General features: G+C 34.8%; 1 protein-coding gene across 1 annotated transcript in view; it reads left to right on the top strand.

Moving 5' to 3' along the window:
- Positions 1-19624, top strand: part of LOC149577076 (beta-galactosidase 5-like) — a 31329-nt gene extending 11705 nt beyond the window's left edge. The window contains exons 10-19 of the mRNA XM_089821961.1: positions 8776-8894; positions 9039-9203; positions 14153-14322; positions 14996-15105; positions 15310-15419; positions 16091-16201; positions 17002-17112; positions 17239-17447; positions 17635-17947; positions 19206-19624. Of these exons, the coding sequence (XP_089678087.1) occupies positions 8776-8894; positions 9039-9203; positions 14153-14322; positions 14996-15105; positions 15310-15419; positions 16091-16201; positions 17002-17112; positions 17239-17447; positions 17635-17947; positions 19206-19316 (1529 nt within the window). The 3' untranslated portion in view covers positions 19317-19624. The remainder of the gene's footprint in view (positions 1-8775; positions 8895-9038; positions 9204-14152; positions 14323-14995; positions 15106-15309; positions 15420-16090; positions 16202-17001; positions 17113-17238; positions 17448-17634; positions 17948-19205) is intronic.
- The last annotated feature ends 7649 nt before the right edge of the window (positions 19625-27273 follow it).

Raw genomic sequence — 27273 nt, forward strand, 5'->3', positions numbered from 1 at the left:
TTGTAACCCAATGGGTTATATACATTCCTAACAAGATGTGTTACTAGAAGGAACAGTTATAGCTCTTAACTGGGAAACCCTTTACATGCTTTATAAGGGCTAGTGGGTATATTACTCCCACCATGATCTTCGTCCTGTTATCAAGAGTTTCCACATACAAAATCACTGTGTCATTTCATATATGCATTGGTGTGTGAGTTTGCATGTTTTTGTTTAACAAGTTTTGTTATTGCATTACTATTAAGAAAACTGGTGTTAGGAATATACTTTGTGTTAGCACAATTAATCGGTAGAAAAGTTTGTAATGATTCACCCCCCTTCTTATCATCTGTTGGGACCAACAATTAGTATCAAATCTCAGACCATAACAGTGACAAGCCTGATAGCTTGAGGGAAGATTTGATGGAAGCCTGCAGATTATAGAAGAGGCTCAATGAAGCACTCGACATCATCGAAGGTTTGCAGGAAAACTAAAGAATTCCTTGACCAAAAGGAATAAACTAATGAAAAGGATAAGCGAGAGTCAAGAGGTCATAGAAAAAATGGAAGATCACAATGGATTTGAAGAGTTTGAAGAAGCCATATCTATTCTAATGGTTGACAATGATAAGTTGAAAGAAACCATTGTTTAGATGAGAAGAGAGAAAGAAGAGTTAACAGGAGAAGTGAGAAAATCTCAAGCAGAATGAGAGTGCCATCTCAGCCAAAGATGAAGCTGAAGTTGAAGCAACAACAAGAAGAAAGGATGCATAACTAGTGTAGAAATGAGAGGAGAATAGCCATCCTCACATAGAGAAGTTCATGTAGCTGACTAAACAAGTACTCAAGCTGACTAAAGAGTTAAGGAGTACAAATGAAAGGAATGAGAAGTTGAGAAAGTTCAAAGAGAGCTCAGAGAAAATAGATGAACAACTGAGATCCCAGAGAAAAAATTAGTGTACCATTGATCTTGGTTATGTAGGTGACAACCAGACTAAAAAAGGTGAAACCTCAGTAGGAGAGAATGTAGACTATAGAAGGTCAGGAAGCACATCACCAAAAGAGAAGAAAATTTGTAAACCCACCTGTACTACTATGGTAAGAAAGGGCATACTTCTAGCATGTGTTGGTTTAAGAAGATAACACATGTTAAGTTGTGCACCTTGGATGACACTGTAATAATTGTCATTTATATGGTCATACAGAACAACAATGCATATCTCATTTCAATGAGAAGAGAATAGATGGACATTACTTCTATTTCAATAAGTATGAGCATAGAGTTAAGGACTGTAGATCAAAAGAAAGATCTAATCAATCATCTCCAAAAGCAACGAATCCCACTAGGAGGGATAGGTTCCCCACACTAGTCTGCATGACCTGTGGGAATGATGGTCATCCAAAAACTCACTACAAGTTGAGGATGAACCAAAGGAACAATTTTTGGACCATGGAAAGTACCACAATGATGTGCTAGAAGTGTCACAAGATTGGTCATCTAGCAATAGATTGCAGAAGTAGTAGAAGACCAAGCAAAAAACCCCTTGTTGGTAAAAGGAAGAGCAAGGTTGTGAACAAAGAACAATATGAGAAGGACTTCGCCAAAACGTGGATGAAGAAGAGCAAAGTAGTAGTGGCAATCAAGCCTAATGAGGCCAAAAGCTAATGTAGGACATCTTGGGTTACCTTGCTATCTTGCTAATCTTTGTTCATTCTACCTGTTTTGCTGAGTTGCAGTCATTGTCAAGTTCTAGTGGTTGCCGAGTTCTAGTTGTTGTCGATTTGTCTAGTGTTGGCTGAGTGTTCATGTATGTGTCAAGTTGTATAGTGTTGGCTGAATGTTCCTTCATGTGCTGAGTGAACTTGATTTTTTTGATGCTTGGTTCCTTCTTTGACCGAGTTTTTCTGTGATTGGTTCCTAGTGTGATACAACTTGTGTGTTTAATTTGGATTGCAAATTTAATGTTAGGATCTTGTCTTGGGATGTGTGCAGACCGTTTTAAGGTTGGTCTTCTATTATGTAATAATCTAGAATCTTATGTAAGTTGTTTGACAAGTATAAATAGGAGTGTTTAGGTTAGGTATCACAGAGAGAATCTGGATGGGAGAGTGAAGTTAAAGAACTAGAAGTCTGAATTAAGGACTTGTGAACATTTTAAGTCTAGAATTTTGTAAATTTGTTGACCATAACCCAGAAGGCCTCATAGCCAAGCATGTATGCAAATAATTTGATGAATCAATAAAGTATTTGTTGTTCCTTCTCTTATTGGTGGTGTTCCTCGTGTTGCTTCTATTGTGTTTATTCAGTAAAGTGATTAAATAGTTAGGCATACCTTTGGCCTTGGCTTTTCAATCTCTCCTTACATCAGGTGGTATCATAGCTTGAGGTTTGTCCTTGACGAGATTGGATCGTGTAGAACCCTAAGTTGGATTTGGTTGTAGGGTGGCAGATCTACGGATTTGACCTATGACTTGCAGAGGGTTACAATTTTGCAAAAAATTGTTTGTCAAGATGGTTTGAGGTCGAGGAAATGTTGACACTGCTATTATGGATGTGTTGAGACAAATTACAGTTAGATTAGATGCTTTGGAGATAGAGTAGAGGAGAGGAGTGCATCTAGATGATGTGAGTGATGATGAAGCAATGGCACCAAACCCTAATCCAAAACCTAAAGAAGATCAAGATGAGGAAAGATTGTTGAGAGTATTGTCTAGGGTACATTCAAAGCCTTTATGGAAGTTGTTCCTTATGATGGAAAATCAGACACTATTGTTGTGTTGGATTGGATCTCTGACATGGAGAAGTTCTTTGAGTTTGAAGGCACTCTTGATAATAGAGAGGTGAAAATTTCAGTCACTAGATTGAAAGGTCATGCCTCACTACAGTGGGAGCATTTGCAAATTGGTAGATAAAGGAGAGGAAAGGAGAAGATCAGGACCTGGTTGGAAATGGTGAACAAAGTGAAGAAGAAGCTCCTTCTTGCTGATCACCAAGTTAGCTTGTTGAGGAAGATGCAAAATTTGAGACAAAAAGACATGATTGTGAAGGAGTATACTGAGGAATTCTAGAGATTGGACATCAGATTTGGACATGTTGATGATGAGGTTGAGAAAGTTACAAGGTACTTGAATGGATTGAGATCTGGAATTCAAGATGAGATGAGTTTTGTAAAATTGGATAGTTTGGAAGAAGCATATCCACATGCCTTGAAAGCTGAGGAGATCTTGACAAAGAAGCACGAAAAAAGATAGAAAGGTAGAGGTGGTAGATTCCAAAGAGGCAGAGGTAGATTTTATGGAGAAAATGGTAGATCTGACAATTTTTCTCAAGATAAGGGAAAATCTGAGTGGAAAAGTGAGGATAAGGGCAAGACCGTGTGGAAAGGTGGTAATTCTTACCAAGGAGGTACTAGTTCTTATTGAGGAAGAGGTAATTCTTATTCTAGAGGTAGTTTTCGTGGTAATTGTTTCAAATGTAACAAAGAAGGGCATACATCCTTTGAGTGTAGGTACTTTGGTGAAAATGAACAAGGTAATAGAAATGTTGTGATTTAAGGAGATCTTGAGGGTTCGCCTTGTGGACCTGAGGTTGGAGATAACCTGATGGTAAGGAGAACTTTTTGTAATAAGGCAGTTAATGAGGAACTTGTCCTGAGGAGAAGTCTTTTCAAGACCAAATGTAAGATGGCAGGAATTTGTGGCAAAGTGATCATTGAAAGTGGAAGTTCAGCAAATTTGGCATCAAAGGAGCTGGTTACAAAGTTACAATTGTAGAGGTTGAAGCATCCTAAACCCTATCATGTTTCATGGGTCAAAGATGAGCATAAATTGTTGGTAAGTGAGCAATGTGTTGTGAAATTCAAGATTGCAAATTGTTTTGATAAAGTTTTGTGTGATATTATGCCAATGGATTGTTGCCATATTTTGTTGGGTAGACCTTGGCAATAATATAGACATGTTGTGCATGATGGTAGATTAAATCAATATACACTTTGGGTGAATGGAGAAAAGAAAACATTGTTTCCTTCGATTGAAGCTCATGATGAAGTAAATTGTACTACTATTAGAGTTTGCATGGTTAATGGAAAATAATTTGAAAAGGAAATGAAAAAGAACCAAGTCTATTTTGCTGTAATTCCTAAAGGGCCGAGTTACACTAGTAATGGCCCAGTGACAAAGTATAGTAGTAGTAGAAAAAGATAGTGTAAGTCGAGTGCCAACAGATTTTGAAAGTTTTCTTGATGCTGATGGTTTACCCCCAGTAAGAAGTATAAGTCATAGTATGGATCTGATTCTTGGAGCCAATTTGACAAATAAGGCACCATATAGATTGACACCTATAAAGAATGAAGAACTTAATAGACAAGTGCAAGAATTGTTGCAGAAAAGTTTGATCAGAGAAAGCTTGAGTTCATGTGATGTAGCTGTTGTATTGGCACCTAAGAAGAATGGAGAATGGAGAATGTGTACTAATTCCAAAGCTATTTAAAAGATAACAATGAAGTATAGGTTTCCTATGCTGAGGATGGATGACATAATGGATTGTTTGAGTGGAGCAAAGTATTTTACCAAGATTGATTTGAAGAGTGGTTATCATAAAATTAAAATTAGAGAAGGTGATGAGTGGAAGATTGTTTTCAAGACAAAAGATGGTTTCTATGAATGGTTGGTAATGCCTTTTGGTTTGACTAATGCACCTAGTACTGTCATGAGGTTAATGAATGAAGTCCTAAACAGATTTTTGGGTAAGTTTGTGATTGTTTATTTGGATGATATTTTGATATTCAGTAAGATTAAGGAAGAACATCTTGAGCATATTAGATAAGTGTTGTAGAGATTGAAAGAGGAGAAGCTGCTGATTAATTTGAAATAGTGTTCCTTTATGCAAGAGGAGATTGTGTATTTGAGTTTTGTGATTTTAGTTGATGGTTTGAGAATGGTTCTTGAGAAGGTTAAAGAAATTTTGGAATGTCCTACACTTGAGAATGTGGGCGAGGTGAGATCATTTCATGGTCTGGCTAGTTTCTTCAAAAAATTTATAAAGAATTTCAATTCTGTTTATAATACCATGACTGAGACTATGAGAAGATATAAAAAGGATTTCAAGTGGAAACATGGAGCTGATAAGAGTTTTGAGACTTTTAAACAAAAGGTTGTTGAGTTACCTGTATTGGCTTTGCCTTCTTTTAATAAGATATTTCAAGTTGAGTATGATGCAAGTGGCAGTGCAATACGAGTTTTGTTGAGTTTAGAAGGTAAAACTATTGCTTTCTTTATTGAGAAGTTGAATGATGCTAAAAGGAAGTATTCTGTGTATGATCCATAGTTTTATGCTATTGTTCAAGCCTTGAAGAAGTGGATACATTATTTGATTCCTAAGGAGTTTTTGTTGTATGCTGATCATAAATCTTTACATTATTTGGGAAGTCAACATAATTTTTATTAGAGACATATGAAGTGGGTTGAGTATTTGCAAAGTTCCACATTTGTGATTAAGCATAAGAAAGAAGTTACCCGAGTTCTGATGCATTAAGCAGAAGATAGTCTTTGTTGACCAAGATGAAGGTTGAATTTATTGGTTTTGATGAGATGGAGTTGTATAATACTGACCCTGATTTTCTGAGGTGTGGAGAGAGTATAGAGCACTAAATCTATCAAGTCAACTGAGTAAGTATGATGAATATTTCATTCAAGAAGGTATGTTGTTCAAAGGAATTCTGTTGTGTATACCAAGAAGTTCTATGAGAGTTAATTTGATTAAGGGAAAACATTGTAGTGGATTGGTTGGACATCTTGGAATTGATAAGACATTGAGTTTTCTTAAGGATAAGTACTATTGGCCATAGATGTATAAGGATGTTTAGAAGTTTGTAAGGAGTTGTTGAATTTTTCAAGTTGCAAAAGGGGCAAGTCAGAATACTAGATTGTATACACCTATTTATGTTCCCGAGAAGCCTTGTAGTGATATCAATATGGATTTTGTTCTTGGATCAACTAAGACAGAAAGGGGGTATGGTTCCATATTTGTTGTTGTGGATAGATTTTCTAAAATGAGACATTTCATACCATGTAAGAAGACATCAGTAGCTATGCATGTTGTTGAGATTTTCTTCAAAGAAATTCTTAGACTATATGGACTACCAAGAAGTATTATTTCTAACAATGACAGTAAATTCGTTAGATAATTTTGGAGGACTTTGTCGAAGAACATGGATACTAAGTTGAAATTTAGTTCTACATTCCATCCACAGATAGATGGACAGACAGAGGTTGTGAATAGAAGCTTGGGCATTTTTTTGAGATGTTTAGTTTGAGATAAGCCAAGTGATTGGGATATGGTATTGGCAAAAACTAAGTTTGCATATAATAATTTTGTGAATAGGAGTACAAGAAAAACACCTTTTGAAAATGTTATTGTAATGCAACCTAGAGGAGTATCGGATTTGAGGGATGTTGTTGGTGAAGAAAAAAGAAGTGTTGAAGGGGAAGAATTTACTGGTTTTATGAAATCTTTTCATAAGGAAGTGAAGTTGAAGTTGAAGTTGGAACAAGGTAATTAGAAGTATAAGGAGAATGCTGATAAGTCTAGGAGACATTATGTTTTTTGAGTTGGTGATAATGTGATGCTTCATTTGAAGAAGGGAAAATTTCATATTGGAACATATAGTAAGTTGAAAATGAAGAATTTTGGTCCTTGTAGAGTTTTGAAAAAGTTTGATATATGCTTATGAAGTTGAGTTACTTGATGACATGGATATATCTCTTATATTCAATGTTGCTGATTTACATAAATATCATGAGTCAGATGATAAAGTTGTTGTGCCAAATGATTGTCCTAAGAAACAAATTGAAGAGATTGAACAAAATATTGGATCAGAGAGTTTGTAAAAGCAAAAGAGGAAATGATTACTATGAATATTTGGTGAAGTGGAAGAATAGATCAATTGAAGATGCTACATGGATATCTCAATCTAAGTTGGATTCAGCTCAGATTGTGACATCTCAACGATTCAAGAGAATTATTTCTTTCAACCCTAGTAGTCTGATGCAGGAGCATCTTGGGTTGCCTTGCTATCCTGCTAATCTTTGTTCATTCTGTCTATTTTACCAAGCTCCAATCATTGCCGAGTTGCAGTGTATGTTGAGTTGTAGTTGTTGTGCTGAGTTTTGCCGATGCTCGGTTCCTTCTTTGACCAAATTTGTCTTTGATTGGTTTCTAGTGTGAACTGACTTGTTTATTTAATTTGGATTGAGATAAGTGTTCCTTTCATTCTCATGAGAGAGAGAATCTTTTAAACCACTACTCATAAAACTTGGTTCAATGGGTTTGACTCAAAAACTATGCAGATGAATCCTGGTAATATCACAAATAAATTATACTTAAATGAATATGAAAACTTTTTTTTATTGATTCTTCCAATTTTGAAAAATAGGAAAACCTGCAACATATTTTGGTGCTACTTCAAATCATAGCTTGCTTGAAATGTATGCAAATTTGAAACAATATTATTGTTAAAAAATTGAGTCCTCCAAGTTTAAAATATATCAAAAGGAGGTTGTACAAGTGCTTTGAATCATTATATAATTTCTTTATCATATATGCTATGGAAATGTCCTTTAAATTAAAATAAATAATTCTTGACTGTTTTTCTTCAATTTTCCACAAATTTTTTAAATCCGATTTTTCAAAAAATCCTATTCCTTGGTTTTTCCAATTTATTTCCCAAATGGTTTATGCTTCTATGATTAAATCTTTCCTTGAGGAATCAATTGGTATTCCAACATTTACAATTGGTATTACAAAATAATAAATATCTACAATTGGCTGAATTTCAACCTGGACCAACCATACAACTACATGGTTGTGTTAAATTTAGGATCGTTGCAAATGTATTAACAATGCCAATTTTATTGATTGTGTTCCAAATGCAATGAAGGCTTATAAGTATGAGAGGAGGAGACATGTCTCTACAATTAAACATGACTAGTTAGCATATTAATATAATAGTAATATCAATAACCATATATGTCATATATTATTATATAATAATATATAATATATATTACTATATTGTTATATATAATGTATAATATATATAATATATATTATATTACATATATAATATATATTGTATATATAAGATATTTATCTTAAAGATGATTTACCATCAACAAGGTATCTCATGTTAAAATCAATCCGATAGAAGCTACAACCTTAACAGGTTGTAGATTGTAGGAGCAGTTTGATCTTGTAACCTTTCACAAATATTTAAGATATGAAAGCATAAATGACATGACTATTCCATGGTACATGCCAAGTAAAATAGACAAAGTTAACTTGTGATAACTAACTAAATCCCGCATGTGCATACACACAAACCCCAAAACATAACATCACAATTGATGGAGTTCCCTCTTATCTACATTACATAAGTACTAAAGGCGTTTTAAAAGTTGGTTTTCTTGAGATGCGACATTTGATAATATTTCAATTGTCACTATACAGCAAAAAGAAAACCTTATGTTTGTCTACACTTGAACTTTGAAATCAATGCATTAGCTTATCTCTTTAGAATACATTTAAAATCCTGCTTTAAATTCTCATTGTCTGTGCTTAAAGTTATCAATATAGAGTAGTTGAAATAGAAAAATTATTATTGAATGAAACACAGAATGTTGGATTCTTTTTTATTCTTAATAATGTGTATTGTTTTAAATTTATTTGTTTTTTTTTTAAATTTTAGCACTCCAAAAGACACTTTTGAATTTGACCCGTCAGTTGACTCTTTCTGGCAGGGCTTACCAGGAAGCCAAAGTGGGGGCACCTGAAGGCTTTACATAAGGCTATAAAGCTCTGTGAACCTGCTTTAGTTAGTGGTGATCCTGTTGTGAATTCTTTAGGAAATAACCAGAAGGTATATTTTGGCTATTTGTCTTTGTTGTGAGACTGCTTTAGTGTCAGGTCTGATCGTATAACAAAAGTACTTTTGACTAATTATTTTGCAAATGATGAGAATGTTATTATGGGATATAACAATCTGACAGCACTGTCATTTCAGTCTTATGTATATTCTGCAGGGGCTGGAAATTGTGCTGCATTCCTTGCAAACTTTGATGTGAAATCTGATGCAACAGTCACATTTAACAATAAAAATTATAACATACCTGCATGGTCTGTCAGTATTCTCCCCGATTGTAGGAGAGTGGTGTTCAATACTGCAAAGGTAATAGCTGATTTCTTTAGAATATTAGTGCTTTTTTACTTTTGCCACGTAATGTAGTTGATACTTCAATTTATTTTGCACTCTTCCCAATGATCATACAACTTGCCAAATAAATTTGGTATATACAAATCCAGATCATCTAAATCCTTTGTTTTGAAAAGTACATTTTGTACTTTGTCTATGAGCAACAGATAGCAAGCTGAAATGAAATAGAACAATAAAAATGTTCTGGCATCTTCTCAAAATTGAACTACTCAAGGTGGGGAAAGAATTAAATAAAATTTTAAGATGGTAAAAATGCTTAGTGTCACTCCTATTTCCTGATTCCTAAACAACCGAAATCAAATGAAATCTCCATTTCCTCTCAATTTGTTTCTAGAACACTGCTGTAAAAAATCATTAGCAAAAGCATTGCTACCAGAATCAAGTGTCTTCTCTTAATAGTTAAAACTCATTTGCTCCTCCCAACCTGCCTTTGTCTAAGGGAAACAAACTCCTGGCAATATGATAATGGTGCAGGAAATTCTTTTGTCTCAAAATAAAATCAAATCTAAAAGGTCTAATACTGCCAAAGATTTGTTAAAAAGCAATTGGATGCTACTTTCAAAAGTCGTCAAGATATGTGGTTTGACAAAAATTTTATTTTATCTTTATTAACATCCTTCACTTGTAGAATCTCATTGCATGACACATTTGATTACAATTCAGGTCGTTGAGATAAATATGAGAAGGGGATCCTCTCAACTCATATTTTAAATTTTTTTATATCCTCAATTCACAAGTGATATTATTTTTCTGATAGGAAAAAACTCAGAAACAAGGCAGAATATATGGAAACCAAGTGAGCAAGCTTCTAATGTCATAAGAATTATTATCTTTCAATTTTCTGATTATACATTTATGAACACTTCTATCCTTAAATACAAAGCATAACCTTAGTATCAAGCCAAGACATAATGGCTAAGATTGTTAAAAAAATGTTAAATCGGCAAGAAAAAGAATGCTTAAGAACATTCTCAAATTTAGGGAGAAAATATTACATATTATTAGATTTGGGTCCTTATAGTGGAAATATAACTCTAATAGGGAGTCTTCCCTATAAAAATCCTCAAGTGTAACAAGTAACAACCACTTTGCACTAATGGATATCCATTCGACCCTATACATTATATGGATTAAAATAACATATCGTTCCAATTATCTTATACCCCAAAAAATAAGTGCAATCCATATGAAGAAAGAAAGGAAAAAGTAGCCAATACTCTAATCAAGCCTACATTACAAATCCCAATGAACTAGGCTCTTTACATTATTTAATTCACCTTAGAAAATCATCTTGTGTTGTATAATTAGAAGGCAATGTTTTCCTAGTATAATGCTGATAACTTGAACTTTTAAACCTGTCTACGATAAGTATAACTCTAGCTTGACTAGTTAGTAAATAAACAATAGAAGATTAAGCACAAAAGGTTGCATCACATAACACAAATTTAAATTGTGGAAACTCAATTAGGGTGAAAACTACGGTTGTGAGGCGATGCTTATGAAGCTTGCACTCTTCTAGAGTGCACCCGATCAAGAGCTTATCCTTGTTAAAATATTATGAAGAAATTGCCAAGTGCCACCCGTTTAAGGGTTTTAGTGAAGACTGGTTAGAGTCTTTATCTTGTTAAAGGTAGCCTATTTAGAGGACTTAGAACACAAATTAATGTATAACCTTTTTAAGGTATTTACTATTGCAATTAAGAGAGAACAATAAAATGCTTGAGCTATGAGAAGTGGCTACTTGACTTAGCTTGTTTTATCACCTATATGCTTGTTTGTCTGCAACTTGTTCTACACTTCCTCGACTCTACAACTTGGACTTTAGTCTCTTTTGTGCTTGGCTCTCCTTCCCTTTAGCACTCATAGACTCTATGTGTCTAGTTCAATGACCTTTCTACACATGCTTCGCTTCCACACTCTTTCTATGTCTATCCTTATCTCCTTTGTTCTGGTGATTGCAATCAACCTAACTCGATGGCATTCCAGCTTCACACTATGAAACCAATAATTGTTCATACAAAAGTGAATGACTATATACATGCCTTGTTTCCTAATAGTCAAACCCTAATCCATGAATTCAAATTTTGAATTTAGCGATCTCCATCTTGCATGTTTGCCTTCTTTTGACCTGTGTCATTTTCATAGGAAATGTGCATCAAGTGTCTTTCCATTACTGGAAAGTTATGGATTTCCTGTGACCCTTAACTTCCTACTGGGAGGAATTCAATTTCAAATTCTCCTGCCTGCCTTCTCATTGGAGCCCGATGTGATGGTTCCTCTTCCAATCTTCAAGGCGTTAGATTATCACCTACTCAATGATGTGTTCAGTCACAGGTATCCTACTCTTTCCTTTTTCCATTGTCACTGACTTATCCTTACCAGTCATCCTTAAGGACTTCACTTCATCCTATTTGCGTGATCTTGGCTCCTTATTCACTACCAACTGTACTTAGCCCAGTTTGCCTAAGTGGGATTGTGAAGATCACCTAATTCACTTGTCCTTGTTTCATCATACTTTCAGTCATGTCCTCCTTTGACTGAAATGAACTCGTGTTCTTTCCTTATCTCACTGGTATCTTTCATATACTGGTATGCACTTGAATCCCGTGTTGACACCAATAACAACACTCTTTCTTATCTATCACACCAGTAAGCCACACCGGTCATGTAACATGACTCCTTTTAGTCAACTATGCCAACAACAGTACGCTAGTCACGATGATTGGATGCAAGAGTCTCAAACTCCTAGGAGGTGTTAATCTTGAACACCTATGTCTGCATTTAAATTGAATGCACAAGAACTATGATGAAAAGTGATCAAATGTTCAAGAATATAATTGATTAGGGTTGGATCATCTTTTTAAAGTGAAAATACCCTCCCCAACTACACGAATATCCATCCTTTCATCATATCAATGGTAAAACCAACCTTATATCCATTCAATTGATTAAAGAAATGAGTATAGGATAATAGAAAACCCAACGCTCCAAACACCATTATGTTCCGTACTCCCAAATACAACTAAGATTATTGGTCTTAACCTTACTAAGGGATTGTACATCTTTGAGATAGCCACACCAAGTCGAAAAAGGCCCTTGGGAGATGCCATAAATTAAGAGAAAGAAGGATGGTTTTCCGCAATATTTGAAAATGTAACATGCTACCAAACTCTAAATTTGGTCTCATATTATGCCTATACACCCCTTTTAACCAGAGTTGTGAATTATAGTAATGGATTCAAGTACATGTGGATATATCTCATACCAAATGCAACATTTTTTTAATAGTAATCTTGATCCTTCTTCTAGTGTGGTCAACAAATGAAACCTTTCCAGCCAAAAACCAAATTGTCTGAATCTCATCTCATGAGATTTTCCTCCTATGACCCTTCATATATATATATATATATAGACACACACATACGCACTTCTCTTTCTCTCTCTCCAATTTTTTCTACAGTACTGATTTTGATCAAATAATTATTCTCACAGCTTAGTCATTCATTTGTATATCAAAAGAATCAGCCTCCCAATCTAAATTAGAGCTTGGGGGGAGGATCAACTACCTTAGATTGAACTTTACAAGCTATCAAGCTATTTAGATTGAAAACATTCTTTCAACTTTCAGTCTCTAACTTGATTCCTCATTGAAAAATTTAAATTATGATGGCCAATAATGCCCTAAACTTCCCTCCTAAGCCAAAGGTCAAGCACTTGAAACCCTTATTGTCAAAATAAGATTTTCCTCTTAAATGACAACCATTGTTGCTATTCTACAACCAGCAAGTCATAATTTCTTAATTTCAGGCCCAGATGGATATGCCAAACTTGAAAGCAAGGCCAATGTGTTGTGAAAAACTCGTAAGATCCTCATAGCCAACAATCAGAATCCCATCTCCAACAAAACCCAATTGCTTTTCTATAAACACTAGTAGGTTATAATTGCTTAAGCGTAAACCTGAATAGACAAGATGGGATTGGATTGAAACTTACTAGGAGAATTATGTGTGTATAGAGACCCAATCCAGCTAGGCCACTAAATTAAAGCTGGTACAAATGGATAGTGCACCTTAGGAGGAGTATGGAAGTCCATTGTTCATCACACGCCCAAGGAAATAATAGGGATTGTTGATGAGGAAGATTACAACTGATGGCATATTTTTGGTTTCAACTATCAAGGATGTGGGTTATCATTTTTCTATCTTGCATTTTATTCAAAAGGTTATTGCCTTGTAACTGTTCATCACTTACCCAAAAGGAAAGATTAGGACCTTTTGATGAGGAATCGGAGGATTCCTACTAAGGCCATATTTTTGGTTTTAATTATTAGGATCGGGCTTATCATTTTTCTCTCTTGCATTTTCATTTAAATAGTTATTACCTTGTAATACTTTATGACAAGATTGATTTGTTTGTATTTATATGATTTTGGCGGAAGTTCTGTTGCATGTTAAACCTTGCATATTGTATTTTTAGAATATCTCTTTTGAAACCTGGTCAAAAAAGCATTGTTGATTTAAAATGAGTCATTAACAGTTTGTGATGGGATTTGCTTCTTGTATGTAAAGATGATGGGTGCCCCACAAACTACTTGATGATGGAACAAAGTAATCTGGAATTCTAAAAAAAATTTGTGTTATTGATATCTAGAATACTGCATGGAATTACATGTATGCTCAAGATAATGCTCATAAGAGGTTTGGTTATCTAGGGAATATTCAATGATAATCTGTAACCTTTTCTACCTTAACATCTCAAATTTTCAAGTGGTACCTAATACTAAGTTTTCTAGTTGTATAAATTTCTTTTCTTTTCGGCATAGAAGATCTTTCTGAAAATGATTTCACATACCTGAGTTGCTGTGGAAAATATGAGACTAAATTGCCAATATTTCTCTATTCTAGGTTGCTGTACAAAGATCTCAAGTGAATATGACGCCTGTTGGCAGATTTGCTTGGGAATCCTTTAAAGAAAATGTTGCCGCATATGAAGATGGCTCCATCACTTATATGGGTTTGCTAGAGCAGATAAATACTACAAGGGATAATACTGATCATTTGTGGTACATGACAAGGTAAGAAAATAGTTTCTTGCATCTTTTCTTATAAATGGTGCTTTCGCTCAGGTAGTTTTGTCGAAAATTTTTATGAATCAGCATGCTAGTATTTTTCATTAATGTTCAGACTATTGGTTGACTACATTTAATCTTGAGATGTTAACATATTTCTTAAATTTAAATCAAAGCACTTTTCATGTTTTAGACTTTTCTACTTGGACACCTCACTTGAAGATGCATTGCATATCTTTTATTTTTTTTTATGGTTAAAATAAATATGATGCATGATGTAATGTCTCTGAATGCTCAACTGTCCTAAAAGTTATTGTCACCATTGGGAACAAACGAATGCTAAAAGATATCTTTAGAATAAGTTGAAGTATTGTTTTCTTGTGCAACTATACTGATTTTTAAGAAAAAATAAAGGAAAAAGTAAATTGCAGCATTGTTTTCTTGTCCATCCAAATAATGTTTGTTAACTCATACCAATATATCCTTGTTTGTTGGTTGAAACTGTGTCAATTCCATTGATTTTTAAATTTCTTCTTAAAACACGCAAAAAATGCATGATGATGGTCTTTTTATTTGTTTTTACAGAAAGAGGCATGACCTGATTAAGAGTTTCTTTTTGATAGCCATGAATTAGTAGTTTAATGTATGTAAAGCACTCATTGAATCCTGTGTAATGCAGAGTGGAAATTGGTGATGATGAGCCACTCATAAAATATGGAGGCATATCAAATCTTTCCATTCAATCAGCAGGACATGCATTTCATATTTTTGTAAACGGCGAATATTTAGGTACAAGCCCAAACAACATTAATACCATGAATACAGTCAGGCAGTAATTAATAATTTGGTATTGTCTAGGAAGGAATTTAACAATCGATTGATTAGTGGTTATATATTCTGTAGTATATTTGAGGTAAATTTTGAAAACATGGAGGATCTAGATTTGGAAGCTTCTTGTCAAATAGATTTAGTTATATCTTTGGATGCTTTCAGGAACTCAGTTTGGAATGAAGGCAAGCCGGAGGATGAGGTATTCATCTTCTGTAAAACTAAGAGCTGGGACAAACACAATTGCTCTCTTGAGTATGACCGTTGGTCTACCGGTTGGTTTCAGATCATGCCTATTTTTCTCCTAACGCGATTTTTTCATTTATTAGATGCATAAGTGAGAAGAAGAAATTTGGTATGTGTATATCTTGATTGCATATGATACAATAATACTAAATACATCATTCATTTCTTGTTTGAGCATTCAAAGTACTTCTGCTAAATAAATAAATAGAAAATGGAAGGATTTTAAGTTTTCATGGAATATTCTAATGGAGAGTATTTTGGCTTCAGGTTTACAATTGTGTACAGAGTTTTTGAGTGAATGTTTCAAGTCTCTTTTGATTACTCTTAATTAGAAGCAAAGATGTATTGGATTCCCAAATCAGTTCCTAACCATCAGGTTCAGATATTATTTGCAAATCCAGTTTTTCTCTTCTCCTGATCATGCATCATGGAGGAGAAACATTCACCCAAAATCTGTACATATTTGTAATCCACAGGCCCATAAATTCTCAAATAGATATATGTTCATTGGCAATATGAGTAAAACCGGAAAATTTGCTAGCTGAAATATTACAGCAATTTAATTACTTACATGTGAAACACAACTATCATTCCCATTATCAATTTGAAGCATGCCACAATGATAGAGGGCAAACAATTGTTGTTGTAGCTCTTTTTAACTCCAGATGCTAATACATGATTCATATGTTTTTGGTTACAGTATATTGGACCCAGGTTTGAATCTCGGATTGCAGGACTCATTGGTCCAATCACTCTAAGTGGATTTAAGGAAGGAACGCGTATATTATCCAGTCAAAAGTGGTCATATCAGGTCTGGGTCAAATCAATGCAAGTGATTCTTTTACTTCTTAATTGATTACACGTTTGATGGAATAGTTGGGATCTCGAGTACAAAATGATAATATTTATTATAGGACATCTTCAACATTTGCAAACTTATAGCCAATATCAATAATCAAACCAAAATTCAAATGAGTTAAGTCATTCATAAGAGGCCTGAGACTCTGATGCAACATGCTAGAAGCTTGGAGAACATTTTATACTGAGGGGCTCTTTAAAATAATGATTCTTCCTTATTAATGGAAAGCAAAGTAAATATATGGAACATAGTAGAGAGATGCTCTGATATGTGTGGGGTAATAAGACGGCCATTGGACAATTTAAAGAGGCTTTTGGTTCATATAATCAAGTTCCACAACAAGGTTAAGATTGTTTTTTAAAGATCCTTAACACACAACTATATTTTAGGTTCTTTATATTCCTTGTTAAGTTTTCAAATTGAGCAACTTTCTGTGATGCGCCTTATTCCACCAACAATATTTCTTCTGGTTTGCTAAAGTTTTCCACCACAATTTTGCGGAACCTGGGAATGGTTTATCTTTGTTTTATCTTGACATTCTGAAATATGAGAGGCTTGTAACCTGAATATACAAGAAAAAGATTGGAAAACATTTTATAGACTGCAAATTTCAGGATGAAATATCAAAAGGAAAAGTTCATTTGCTATGCATGTTTTGTGACTTGTCTTGGTTGATGATACAAAAAATGTGCATATAGTGGTTTTGTAAAAGTTCTCTAGATATATGAATATTTTATTTCTTTTGCACACAGCTCGGCTTTAAAGGTCAATCAAAGGAACTCCATACCACATCCGGGCATTCCTCTGTTCAATGGATAAAAGGAGCGGCTGTTCCTCAGAGACAACCACTAACATGGTACAAGGTACTCTTTGTATATTACATGTCATAACCACAAATTTATGTCACCATCATATGGCTTTACCTTTGGGATCTGTACCATTGGTGTGTACAACTATTTATGTGCCAGCCTTGTTAATTGTTTGTATAGGCCATATTTGATGCACCAGATGGTCTAGAGCCAGTGGGATTGGATTTGAGCACGATGGGAAAAGGTGAAGCTTGGATAAATGGACAGAGCATTGGACGATATTGGCATTCATTTCCTCCAAATGGTAAATGCTCAAATGGATGCGACTATCGGGGACCATTTCGTCCGACTAAGTGTACCACAGATTGTAGCTATTTTTCTCAGCAATGGTAAGGGATTTGTGTTTCATTGTCTTGACTAAGGACTTACTACTAAATGCTGGCATATAGATGATATTGTGTTAAAACATTTCAAGTTTGTTGTCATAAGATTTGATTTGGAGAGCTCCAAATAATGTTTAGTGTGGTCACAAAGAGAATGTGGAGATGATGGACAACAAATTTTTCATGGTTTCAGGTATCATATTCCTCGATCCTGGCTGCAACCAAGAGATAATCTTTTGGTACTTTTAGAGGAAACAGGAGGTGACGTGTCAAGAGTCTCTATTGGAAAAAGAGCTATAGACACTGTTTGTGTTCATGTGTCTGGATCACATCTTCAAAGGAACAAAGGGCAGAAACCACAGATACCCAAAGTCCGTCTTAAGTGTGGTAAGGGACAAAAGATATCTGCCATCAAGTTTGCAAGTTATGGGACTCCATCTGGAGAATGTGGAAGTTTCCAGAAAGGAGCCTGTCATGCTAGACCATCATTTGCAGTTGTAAGCAAGGTTTGTTACTAATAGAAGCTATGGAAGATTCTAAATTCTGTTTGTATTTATCATAGATGAACATGACATGAGAGTAGATTTTGAATGAGCTTCTTCACAAATCCATACACACAAAGTCATAGGGAATCGGGAAAAAAGCATGAATGGAAACAAATGGAGTACTAACTTGCAAGCATAAGTCGCGGAAATGGTACAATAAAATTATTGTCGGCCGTTTAAAATTTCTTGAAATGAAACACCAAAGTTGCTCTGCTTGGGACATCAGTTAAATGGCCTTATGATGCATGCACATACACAACTAAAATGGCTCACTTTGAAATTCCACCATTATTTGTTCTGCTTCAATCAAGCTTTAAACTTCAAAGAAAAACCTTTGGAGATCCAAGTATGGCCTCTGGAGATTAAAACTCCTGCTGGGGATAGAGTACAAGTGCATCACCAAAACATCCAATTGATGTTTTTGGTATGATTTTGGTTTACTTATAGCCTGAATTAAAATCCCCCAGTGGCAACCAATCTAAAACTAATCTAGCTTTGGTCGAAAAAATTACGATTTTTTCATTTGAAGCACACATTATCTTATCTAGAAAAGCTCTCTCCTTACGATTTTTGGCTCCCCTTATGATTCGTGACCCATTAAATGTTTGGGTTCAAATGCCCCGTTTGCCATGTGAGCAGATTACATAGGCACATTGATAAGTGTAGTTTTTGTTTGCAATGGAGCACTCTGTCGTAAATTTCTCAGCAACAAACTGTGGGTTTAATTTATATATGGACAATGTAGTAAGAACCAATTTCAGGTAATGTGTGAATGCACTTTTGATGTTGGATACGTTTCAGTTATCCACTTCTTTGTGATTCCACTTTGTTTGGTCTACAACATGCTGAGACAAGTTTTGAAATCCATATTGATACAACAATTTCATCGTGGAACTCTACAAAAACGCCTCTAGTAATCAGGACTTTTAACCATCCCTAATCTGGAATTGAATGACTTCTTCTATGGTTCTGCAAGGCATTTGAATGAAAATCCATTGGAAAAGCATCGTCGGTTCCAATAAAAACTAACCATTTCACAGGTATCCTTTTCTACTATAGATCATACTACTAACACACGATCCTTCAGATTTCAATATCATTTTGTTCATAAGCTTAGTAATATAGTATATATATGCAGGCACTTTACAGATAATATGTATCTTCTTTTTTGGCCATAAGCCTAATTACATAACCTAATATGTGGGAGTTTATTTTGTAGAAATGCGTAGGATTGCGAACTTGCTCCTTTTCTGTTTCAAGTGAGCTCTTCGGAGGAGATCCATGCCCTCCTATGGAGAAGAGCATTGCAATTCAGGCCGGTTGCAGTTAGTCACTCTTTCAAAACTAGATGATGGTTGCAAGGAACTTTTTTCCGTTCTTCAGGAGTATCTTCCGCACACAAGCTGGTGGACAGGGCGGTGGAAAGATCAATGCAGACACAAGTTTGGAAGATATAGATTTTAATTTTTAAAAGTTCCTAAAATTCATATTCCAATGATTCAGAGTGTCATTGTAGAATGTTTTATTGGTGATTATTATTGCTAGTAATTTAAATATTTTTTCAAGATCAAATTGAATTTGAGGATCTTGTATTTCATTATTCAATCAATTAAAATTACATTGACTTTGTTGGTAGAATTGTCAAACTCACATATTCGTTATTTGATTTTTTTAATATATGTATATAATGTTAAATAGCAAAATAATATGTGAAGATGAGCTTAGAGGGATGTTTTGTAAGCTTTTATTCATGGTATATTACATATTTTAATATATTTTAATTTTTTATTAGTCTTTTAGATTTAATCATTTATCCCATACTAGACATTTTCACTCTCATAATATTAAAATAATCATTTATCCCACACTAGGGATAATATTTTGAATTTAAATTTTTAAAAAGAGGGCACTAATGTGATTAGTATATTTTCATTTCTTAGGGTCCCACACTAGACATTTTCACTCTCATAATATTAAAATAATCATTTATCCCACATTAGGGATAATATTTTGAATTTAGATTTTTAAAAAGAGGACACTAGTGTGATTAGTATATTTTCATTTCTTAGAGGTTAGCACGCTAATATATTTTTCACTTCTAAGCATAATTAGTTAATCTAGGATTGTTGTGCTAGAATGATTGTGTTGAATTGTAAGTAAAGTTTTACTGTGAAATGTACCACATTATTTGCAAAAAAACAAAACAAAAATTAGATAATTTGTGGTATATGGAATACTATGAGGGTGTATATTCTTGTGAATTACTAATAGAAGAGCTTTCTTTTGAGCTACAAAGAGAATAGGTTGAACAGACAATCCATATCAATTGTCATTTCCCGTTTGAAGTTCTTGAGCTCCAACCACCATTAAATGTTTTCAATAAGAACAATGATTGATTTGTGATTGCATTTTGTTCCAAAATCCATTGTTTTTTCTCAGTAGTACAAAGGAGCTATCATTGGCTTCTATAGAAACAAGTAAATAGATTTAGTCCATCTTGTAAATGTCATAAATAGATTTAGTACACCAAGATGTGTCTACATTAACATCAAATTTTTTGTTGATTTATACCTTTCATGCCTTGTTGATGGTATGTATGTATAGTTAGAAATCCTCAAATAATAAATGTAGTTGTTGACTTCATTTGCAATTGTTGGAACATATAAAAATGGTAGTTGACAAGACTATATATTTGTTATGTTTTTAAATTTCTTTATCTCTTTATCAATGTGCAAGCTCCATCTATGTTTCCATCTATATTGTAATGTCAATTGGCAATTGATTTATTTTCAAGAAAGACATGTTAATCGAGGGGCACAATTACCATTGTCGTAATTGTGGTGTTTATGTATGTCTTAAGGTCTTTTTGTTACAATGTTAAGAAAGGTGAATTCATTAGTAAACTCAGTAAGGCCTCTTTTACCATGAAATATTTCTTCCTTCTCATCTTTTAGATATAACATGAAACCTAATTGATCAAAATAAGGTAGAAATTAGAAAGTTTAACCAAAAAAACATGGATGTAGCCAACCAATCAAATACTTCATTTCAATCACAACCAATCAATTGACATAAACACATAAAATACAAAGAAAATGCAAACACACATCCAAATAAGGTTATTACTGGAGTTGTTTTACTTTTCTATATTCATGAGTTCTAGTTGTGATGTAGGAGCATCCTAGGGAAGTCAACAATCTTGTATGTAGGGGCTTTAGGCTTATATTTGTGGAGTTATGGTTTGCGCAGTTCGGGTTTAGTTTGAGAAATATTGGGCAACCTTATTTTAAGTGCATAGAGTTATCATCTTGGAGTTAGAGCCATTTTGGTGATTGTTGGTCGTGTGTTCCTAATTTACTAGCAAGCTTTGGAAATTACTTTTGTGAGATTTTATCTGAGGGATTTGGCGTGTGAAATGTCCCTTTTTTTTATTTTTTAATGATATTGCAAGCCTCTAATCAGATTTTCAAAATCAAACAACCAATATTACAAAGATCCACCAATTTCTCAATAAACCCCAAATCGGGTATGTCCGAAATAGTGCCAAAAATTTCACAACTTCACATATTATTAATAAATTTGAAAATGAATATTTTTACAAAAATTTCAGCAGCATAACGGCCTACAAAATGACATTTCTAGATCTGTATAGCATTTACACAACAGCTCACAAATGTAGGACAAAAACTATGCTCATTGAGCTCTCGAAATTAACACAAAAATGTCCGAAAACACCACAAAAACACTAATAATCTATCTCAGAAGTTTAACCACGTCCCAATACATATATTCAGCTCTATTTTAACATCTTAAAGTCTGAAATACAGAAGCAACCCAAACTGATATGAAATACTCAACCGAAAACACCAAACTCTTACAAAAAACACACTCGAAAACCACAAATTTGCACTGTTCAGCATAAGGGAAAACTCTGCATGAGCTTGCACATGGAATGGTTCCAAACTCCCATCCTTAGCCTTTCTGGAAACCTGCAAACTCTCGTCCTTGGGTCTCCTTCTCCATAGGTTTGATAGCCTCTAAAGAACAACAAAGCAATAAGCGAAAATCAAGTTCTGGAATGAGCCCAAAATGCCTCCAAATCCCTTAAAAGAGGGCATAACCTAACTCACATCCAAGAGGGGTTAATAAAACATATTTTAATAATAATTTTTATTTATTAGTCCATTGGTTTCCAAAGATTAGCCCCTTTTGCCGAAACTTCACCTTTTTTGGGCCTACCTGCGTTAGCAAGATTATTATTTTTAAATATTTGAAAAGGGGACATGACAAGTCCTCCCCTCCCAAATATTGTTTTTCCTCAAGCAATGAAGATTGGAATGTTCAAGAATATGTGCTCCTTCCCAAGTTGCATCCTCCAGTGGTAATCCTTTCCATTTGACCAAATTCTCTATGATGCTCTTGTTTCTCAATCTTTTCTCTCTTGTATCCAAAATCTCTTCTGGTATCAAAACTAATTTTCCTTCATCATCAAGAGGTGGTAATTCTATAGATACTATGGTCTGCTGGCCTAGAACCTTCTTCAGGCAAGATACATGGAAAACATTATGTATTTTGTTGTTTGGTGGGAGCTTCAATTCATAAGCTACCTCTCCTACCTTCTTGGTGATCTTATAAGGCCCATAGAACCTTGGCTTGAGTTTCTCTGCCCCACTCCTCTTCAAGGTGCTTTGCTTATATGGCTGCAACCTAGCAAATACCAAATCTCCCACCTCAAAAGATCTTTCAGTCCTTTTCCTATCAGCATACAATTTTTGTTGGTTCTGTGCATGTTGTAGATTATCCTTGAGGGACCTTATTATGTCTTGGCTTTGCTTGATGAAATCACTTGCTGCAGGTACTCTGCTATCTGAAAGTACTAAATCAACAAAGGAAAGGGCATCATAACCATAAAGCACACGAAAAGGAGGCATACCAATAGACATGTGATGAGATGTATTGTAACAATACTCCCCTAGGTGCAACCATTTCACCCAAGCATGTTGTTGATTTGAAACATAGTTCCTCAAATATCCCTCTATCCATTTATTAACTGTCTCTTTTTGTCCATCTGTTTGAGGGTGATAGCTAGTACTAGGAGTGAGTTCAGTTCCTGCCAAATGAAAGAGCTCCTTCCAAAAAGAGCTGAGGAATCTACTGTCCCGGTCACTGACAATGTTTCTAGGCAAGCCATGTAATCTAAAAATCTCCTTGAAGAACAATTCGGCCACTTGTGATGCCTTAAAATCAGATGTGATAGGAAAGAAATGTGCATACTTAGTTAGTCTATCTACCACCACATATATGCAATCCTTACCTTGAACCTTGGGCAACCCGGTGATGAAGTCCATGGAAATACTTTCCCATTTTTGTTTAGGAATAGGAAGTGGCTGCAACAACCCTGCAGGAACATTTTGTTCACTCTTGCTTTGTTGGCATACAATACATTCCTTAATGTGTTTAAGGACATCCTCCTTCATACCCTTCCATTAAAACTGCTCTCGAATTTTTCTATATGTCTTGAAGTATCCCTGGTGACCAGCCAAAGGTGTGTCATGAAAGGCCCTCAATATCCTCTCCTTAGTTTTTGATCCTGGCACTAAGAAGATCCCGTTCTTGTAATAAATCAATTCATCAACAACCTTGTACCTGTTATCATCCACTAACTTATCCAAAATCTTGGTGGCAAAAGAATCTTTAGCATACTCTAAAATTATGGAGACTTTCCAATCAGCAGAGATAGATGTTAAGGAACACGGAGTGGGCTTTCTTGAGAGAGCATCAACAACCACATTATTCTTTCCTTTCATGTATTCAATAGCAAAATCATAAGCTTGCAATTTTCTTACCCATTTTTGTTGACGATCATTCAAATCCCTTTGGTTCAAGAAGAACCTGAGGCTATTATGGTCTATCTTTATAATGAATCTCCCACATACCAAATATTGTCTAAACTTATGAAGTGCATGCATGATTGCCAATATTTTCTTATCATAGATGGAGTAACCTTTCTCTGATTGATTTAGTTTTCTACTCTCAAATGCTATTAGATGTCCCCTTTGAGTTAGGACAACCCCTATACCTTCTCCAGAAGCATCACATTCAACAACAAAAGGTAAAGAGAAATCTAGAATTGCAAGCACAAGGCATGAACTCATTACCTTCTTAAGCTTATCAAATGTTTTTTGTGCCTCTTCTGTCCAAATAAAAGCTACTTTCTTTGTCAAATCAGTCAAGGGGGTAGCAAGCTGAGAAAATCCCTTGGCAAATCTCCTATAGTAGCTACACAACCCAAAGAAACCTCTCAACTGTGTAAGATTAGTGGGTGGAGGCCAATCCAAAATTGCCTGAATTTTTTGTTGATCAACCTGTACTCCTTTAGAACTTATAATATGTCCCAAATATAGGATCTATGTCAAACCGAACTCACATTTAGATAGCTTAGCATAGAAAGATTGATGCTCCAAGATTCCCAAAATAGTGTCTATGTGCTTTAGATGCTCTTCCCATGTTTTACTGTAAATCAAGATATCATCAAAAAATACCAAAACAAATTTTTGAAGATGCTGGCTAAATACCTTATTCATACAAGATTGGAATGTTGCAGGTGCATTAGTGAGGCCAAATGGCATAACAAGAAATTCAAAGTGCCCATAGTGACATCTGAAAGCAGTTTTTTCCACATCTTCACCCCTCATTCAGATTTGATGGTACCCTGATCTTAAGTCAATTTATGAGAAGTATACAACACCATGTAACTCATCAATGAGTTCATCTATGCGTGGTATGGGATACCTATTTTTTATGGTCTTCTTGTTTAGAGCTCTGTAGTCTATACACATTCTCATTGTACCATCTTTTTTCTTGACAAGTACCACAGTTGATGCAAATGGACTGGAGCTAGGCCTTATGAATCCCATGTCCACGAGTTCCTTAATAGTTTTTTCAATTTCTTCCTTATAACCTCTTGGATGGCGGTATGGGGTTGTTATAATTGGTTTGGCACCTTGTTCTAACTCTATAACATGCTCAAAACCTCTATCTGGTGGTAATCCTAGAGGTAAGTCATTGAAAACTATACTATGCTTATCAAGAATATTTTGAATTTCAAAATGGAAATTACCTTGATTCTTTGGAGAGCTTGTTGGATGGATTATGACTCCTGCTGACCATGCTACTTGTCCTCTTCGAAAAGTCCTCTCCATCCTCTTTGCAGAGACCACCTTAGGTGCTCCATTTGATAAGCCTCTTAATAAGACTTCTTTCCCATTGGAATGAAATTTAAACTCCATAGTTTGATGGTTCATGTAATAGCCTCCAATAGAGTGCAACCATTGAACACCCAATACAAGATCTGTCTCCCCAATGCCAACAACATAGAAGTCATCACATAACTCATAATCTCCTAAGGTCATCTTGAGTTGTTTCACCACTCGTGTACAAGGCATAGTGAATCCATTAGCTACAATAACATTGAATCCTTCAAAATTTTCTACTTTAAGCCCTCTTTTCATGACAAATCCCTCATCAATAAAATTGTGAGTTGCCCCACTATCAAGAAGAACTGTCAACCTTTGCCCTGCTAGTACCCCTCGAATTCGAAACGGGACTCCTGATAATGCTGCTAAAGTGCCATCCTTGCTGATTTATTTTTCTTTCTCTTCTTCTACCTCCTCCTTAGTGTCATGAAATTCCTCATGCTCATCTAAATCAGATTCTGAAGCAACTTCAATATAGTGCACTTGACCTTTCCCCAAACATCTGTGTCCTGGAACCCATGGTTCTCTACAAGTAAAACAAATCTTTTTCCTTCGTAATTCACTCCTAGTCTCTTCATCTACCTTCTTTTTTGCCACATTTATTACATCTTTTGGTGGTAGTGTTGGGAAAGTCTTTTTCTGAAAATTCTTCTTATGTTGCCAAAGATTTGGGAGTTTTTGATTAGTGACTAGTTTCATAGGCATGCAAGTTTCAAGTTGCAAGCTTCTTTTGATAGCTTTCTGTAAGGTTGAGGGTGAGAAAGCCTTAACCAAACCCTTAACAGAATCTTCTAAACCATCAAGAAAAAGATAAACAATCCTCTTTTCACTCATATCAGGTACCATAACAACCACTTTTTGAAACTCTTCTATATACTCATTAACTAATTTGGTTTGCTTCAACTTTGACAATTCTTTAAAGTACTCTTCATCATTCTTGAGGTCAAATCTATCTATCACTCTTTGACTGAAATCATCAAATGTAGTTACCTGATCATGACCTTGAGTACTCATTCCATGATACCACCAATCATAGGTTGCATCTTCCAAATGTAGACTTGCAAATTGAACAACATCACTCTCCTTCATGGGGTTAAGGGTGAAGAAAGTTTGTAATTTTTGTAGCCATGCTCTAGCTGAAATTTTATTTGTTCCATCAAAAGTAGGTGTTGTAAACTTGCTTATTTTATTTTTGAGCTCTCTTCCACTTATGTCATGCTCCCTCCTGTTCTCTTTCTTGGGCATCAAAGTGTTCATCATATCCACATATTCTCTAAAAAGAATTGAACTGCGAAAGTCATCATCTAAGCCATTGTAAGTAGCTCTTAATGCAATCAAGTTACCTGTAACCTCTTCCACAGGATTAAGGGCTAGATTTGGTACTCGTGGTTCATCTGCAGGCAGAAAAATAGTTTTTGTTGATTTAGAGGGTGTGGGTTTCAGATTTCTTGGCTCCTCTGAAGTGCTCCCTTTCTCATTAATAGATGCAACTCCTTGTAGTTTTTCTGTCAATATCCACAAAACCTCTCTAGTTTCTGCCAAACTATCCACTGTTTGCTTCTGAGTATTTTGGATGTCTTGAAAAAAATTCTTTGCCATCTCATCTTGATCAGCCATGCTTTTTTTTCCTTGGATTTTGTACTTTTACTTTTAACTGGAGGTTTGATCAATTTTTTTTTATTCTTTTCTCACTGCATATATCTCTTTTCTCTTTCACTTGGTTGGATGCAAACTTCTACAAACCCTCAGGCTAGCAAGATCATAGCTCTGATACCACTGAAATGTCCCTTTTTCTGATTTTTTAATGATATTTCAAGCCTCTAAACAGATTTTCAAAATCAAACAACCAATATTACAAAGATCCACCAATTTCTCAATAAACTCCAAATCGGGTATGTCCGAAATAGTGCCAAAAACTTCACAACTTCACATATTATTAATAAATCTGAAAATGAAAATTTTTACAAAAATTTCAGCAGCATAACGGCCTACAAAATGACATTTCCAGATCTGTATAGCATTTACACAACA

This window comes from Cupressus sempervirens, chromosome 1, assembly GCF_028749045.1.
Source record: "Cupressus sempervirens isolate cs-2001-9-10 chromosome 1, ASM2874904v1, whole genome shotgun sequence".
In the NCBI taxonomy this organism is placed as follows: Eukaryota; Viridiplantae; Streptophyta; class Pinopsida; order Cupressales; family Cupressaceae; genus Cupressus; species Cupressus sempervirens.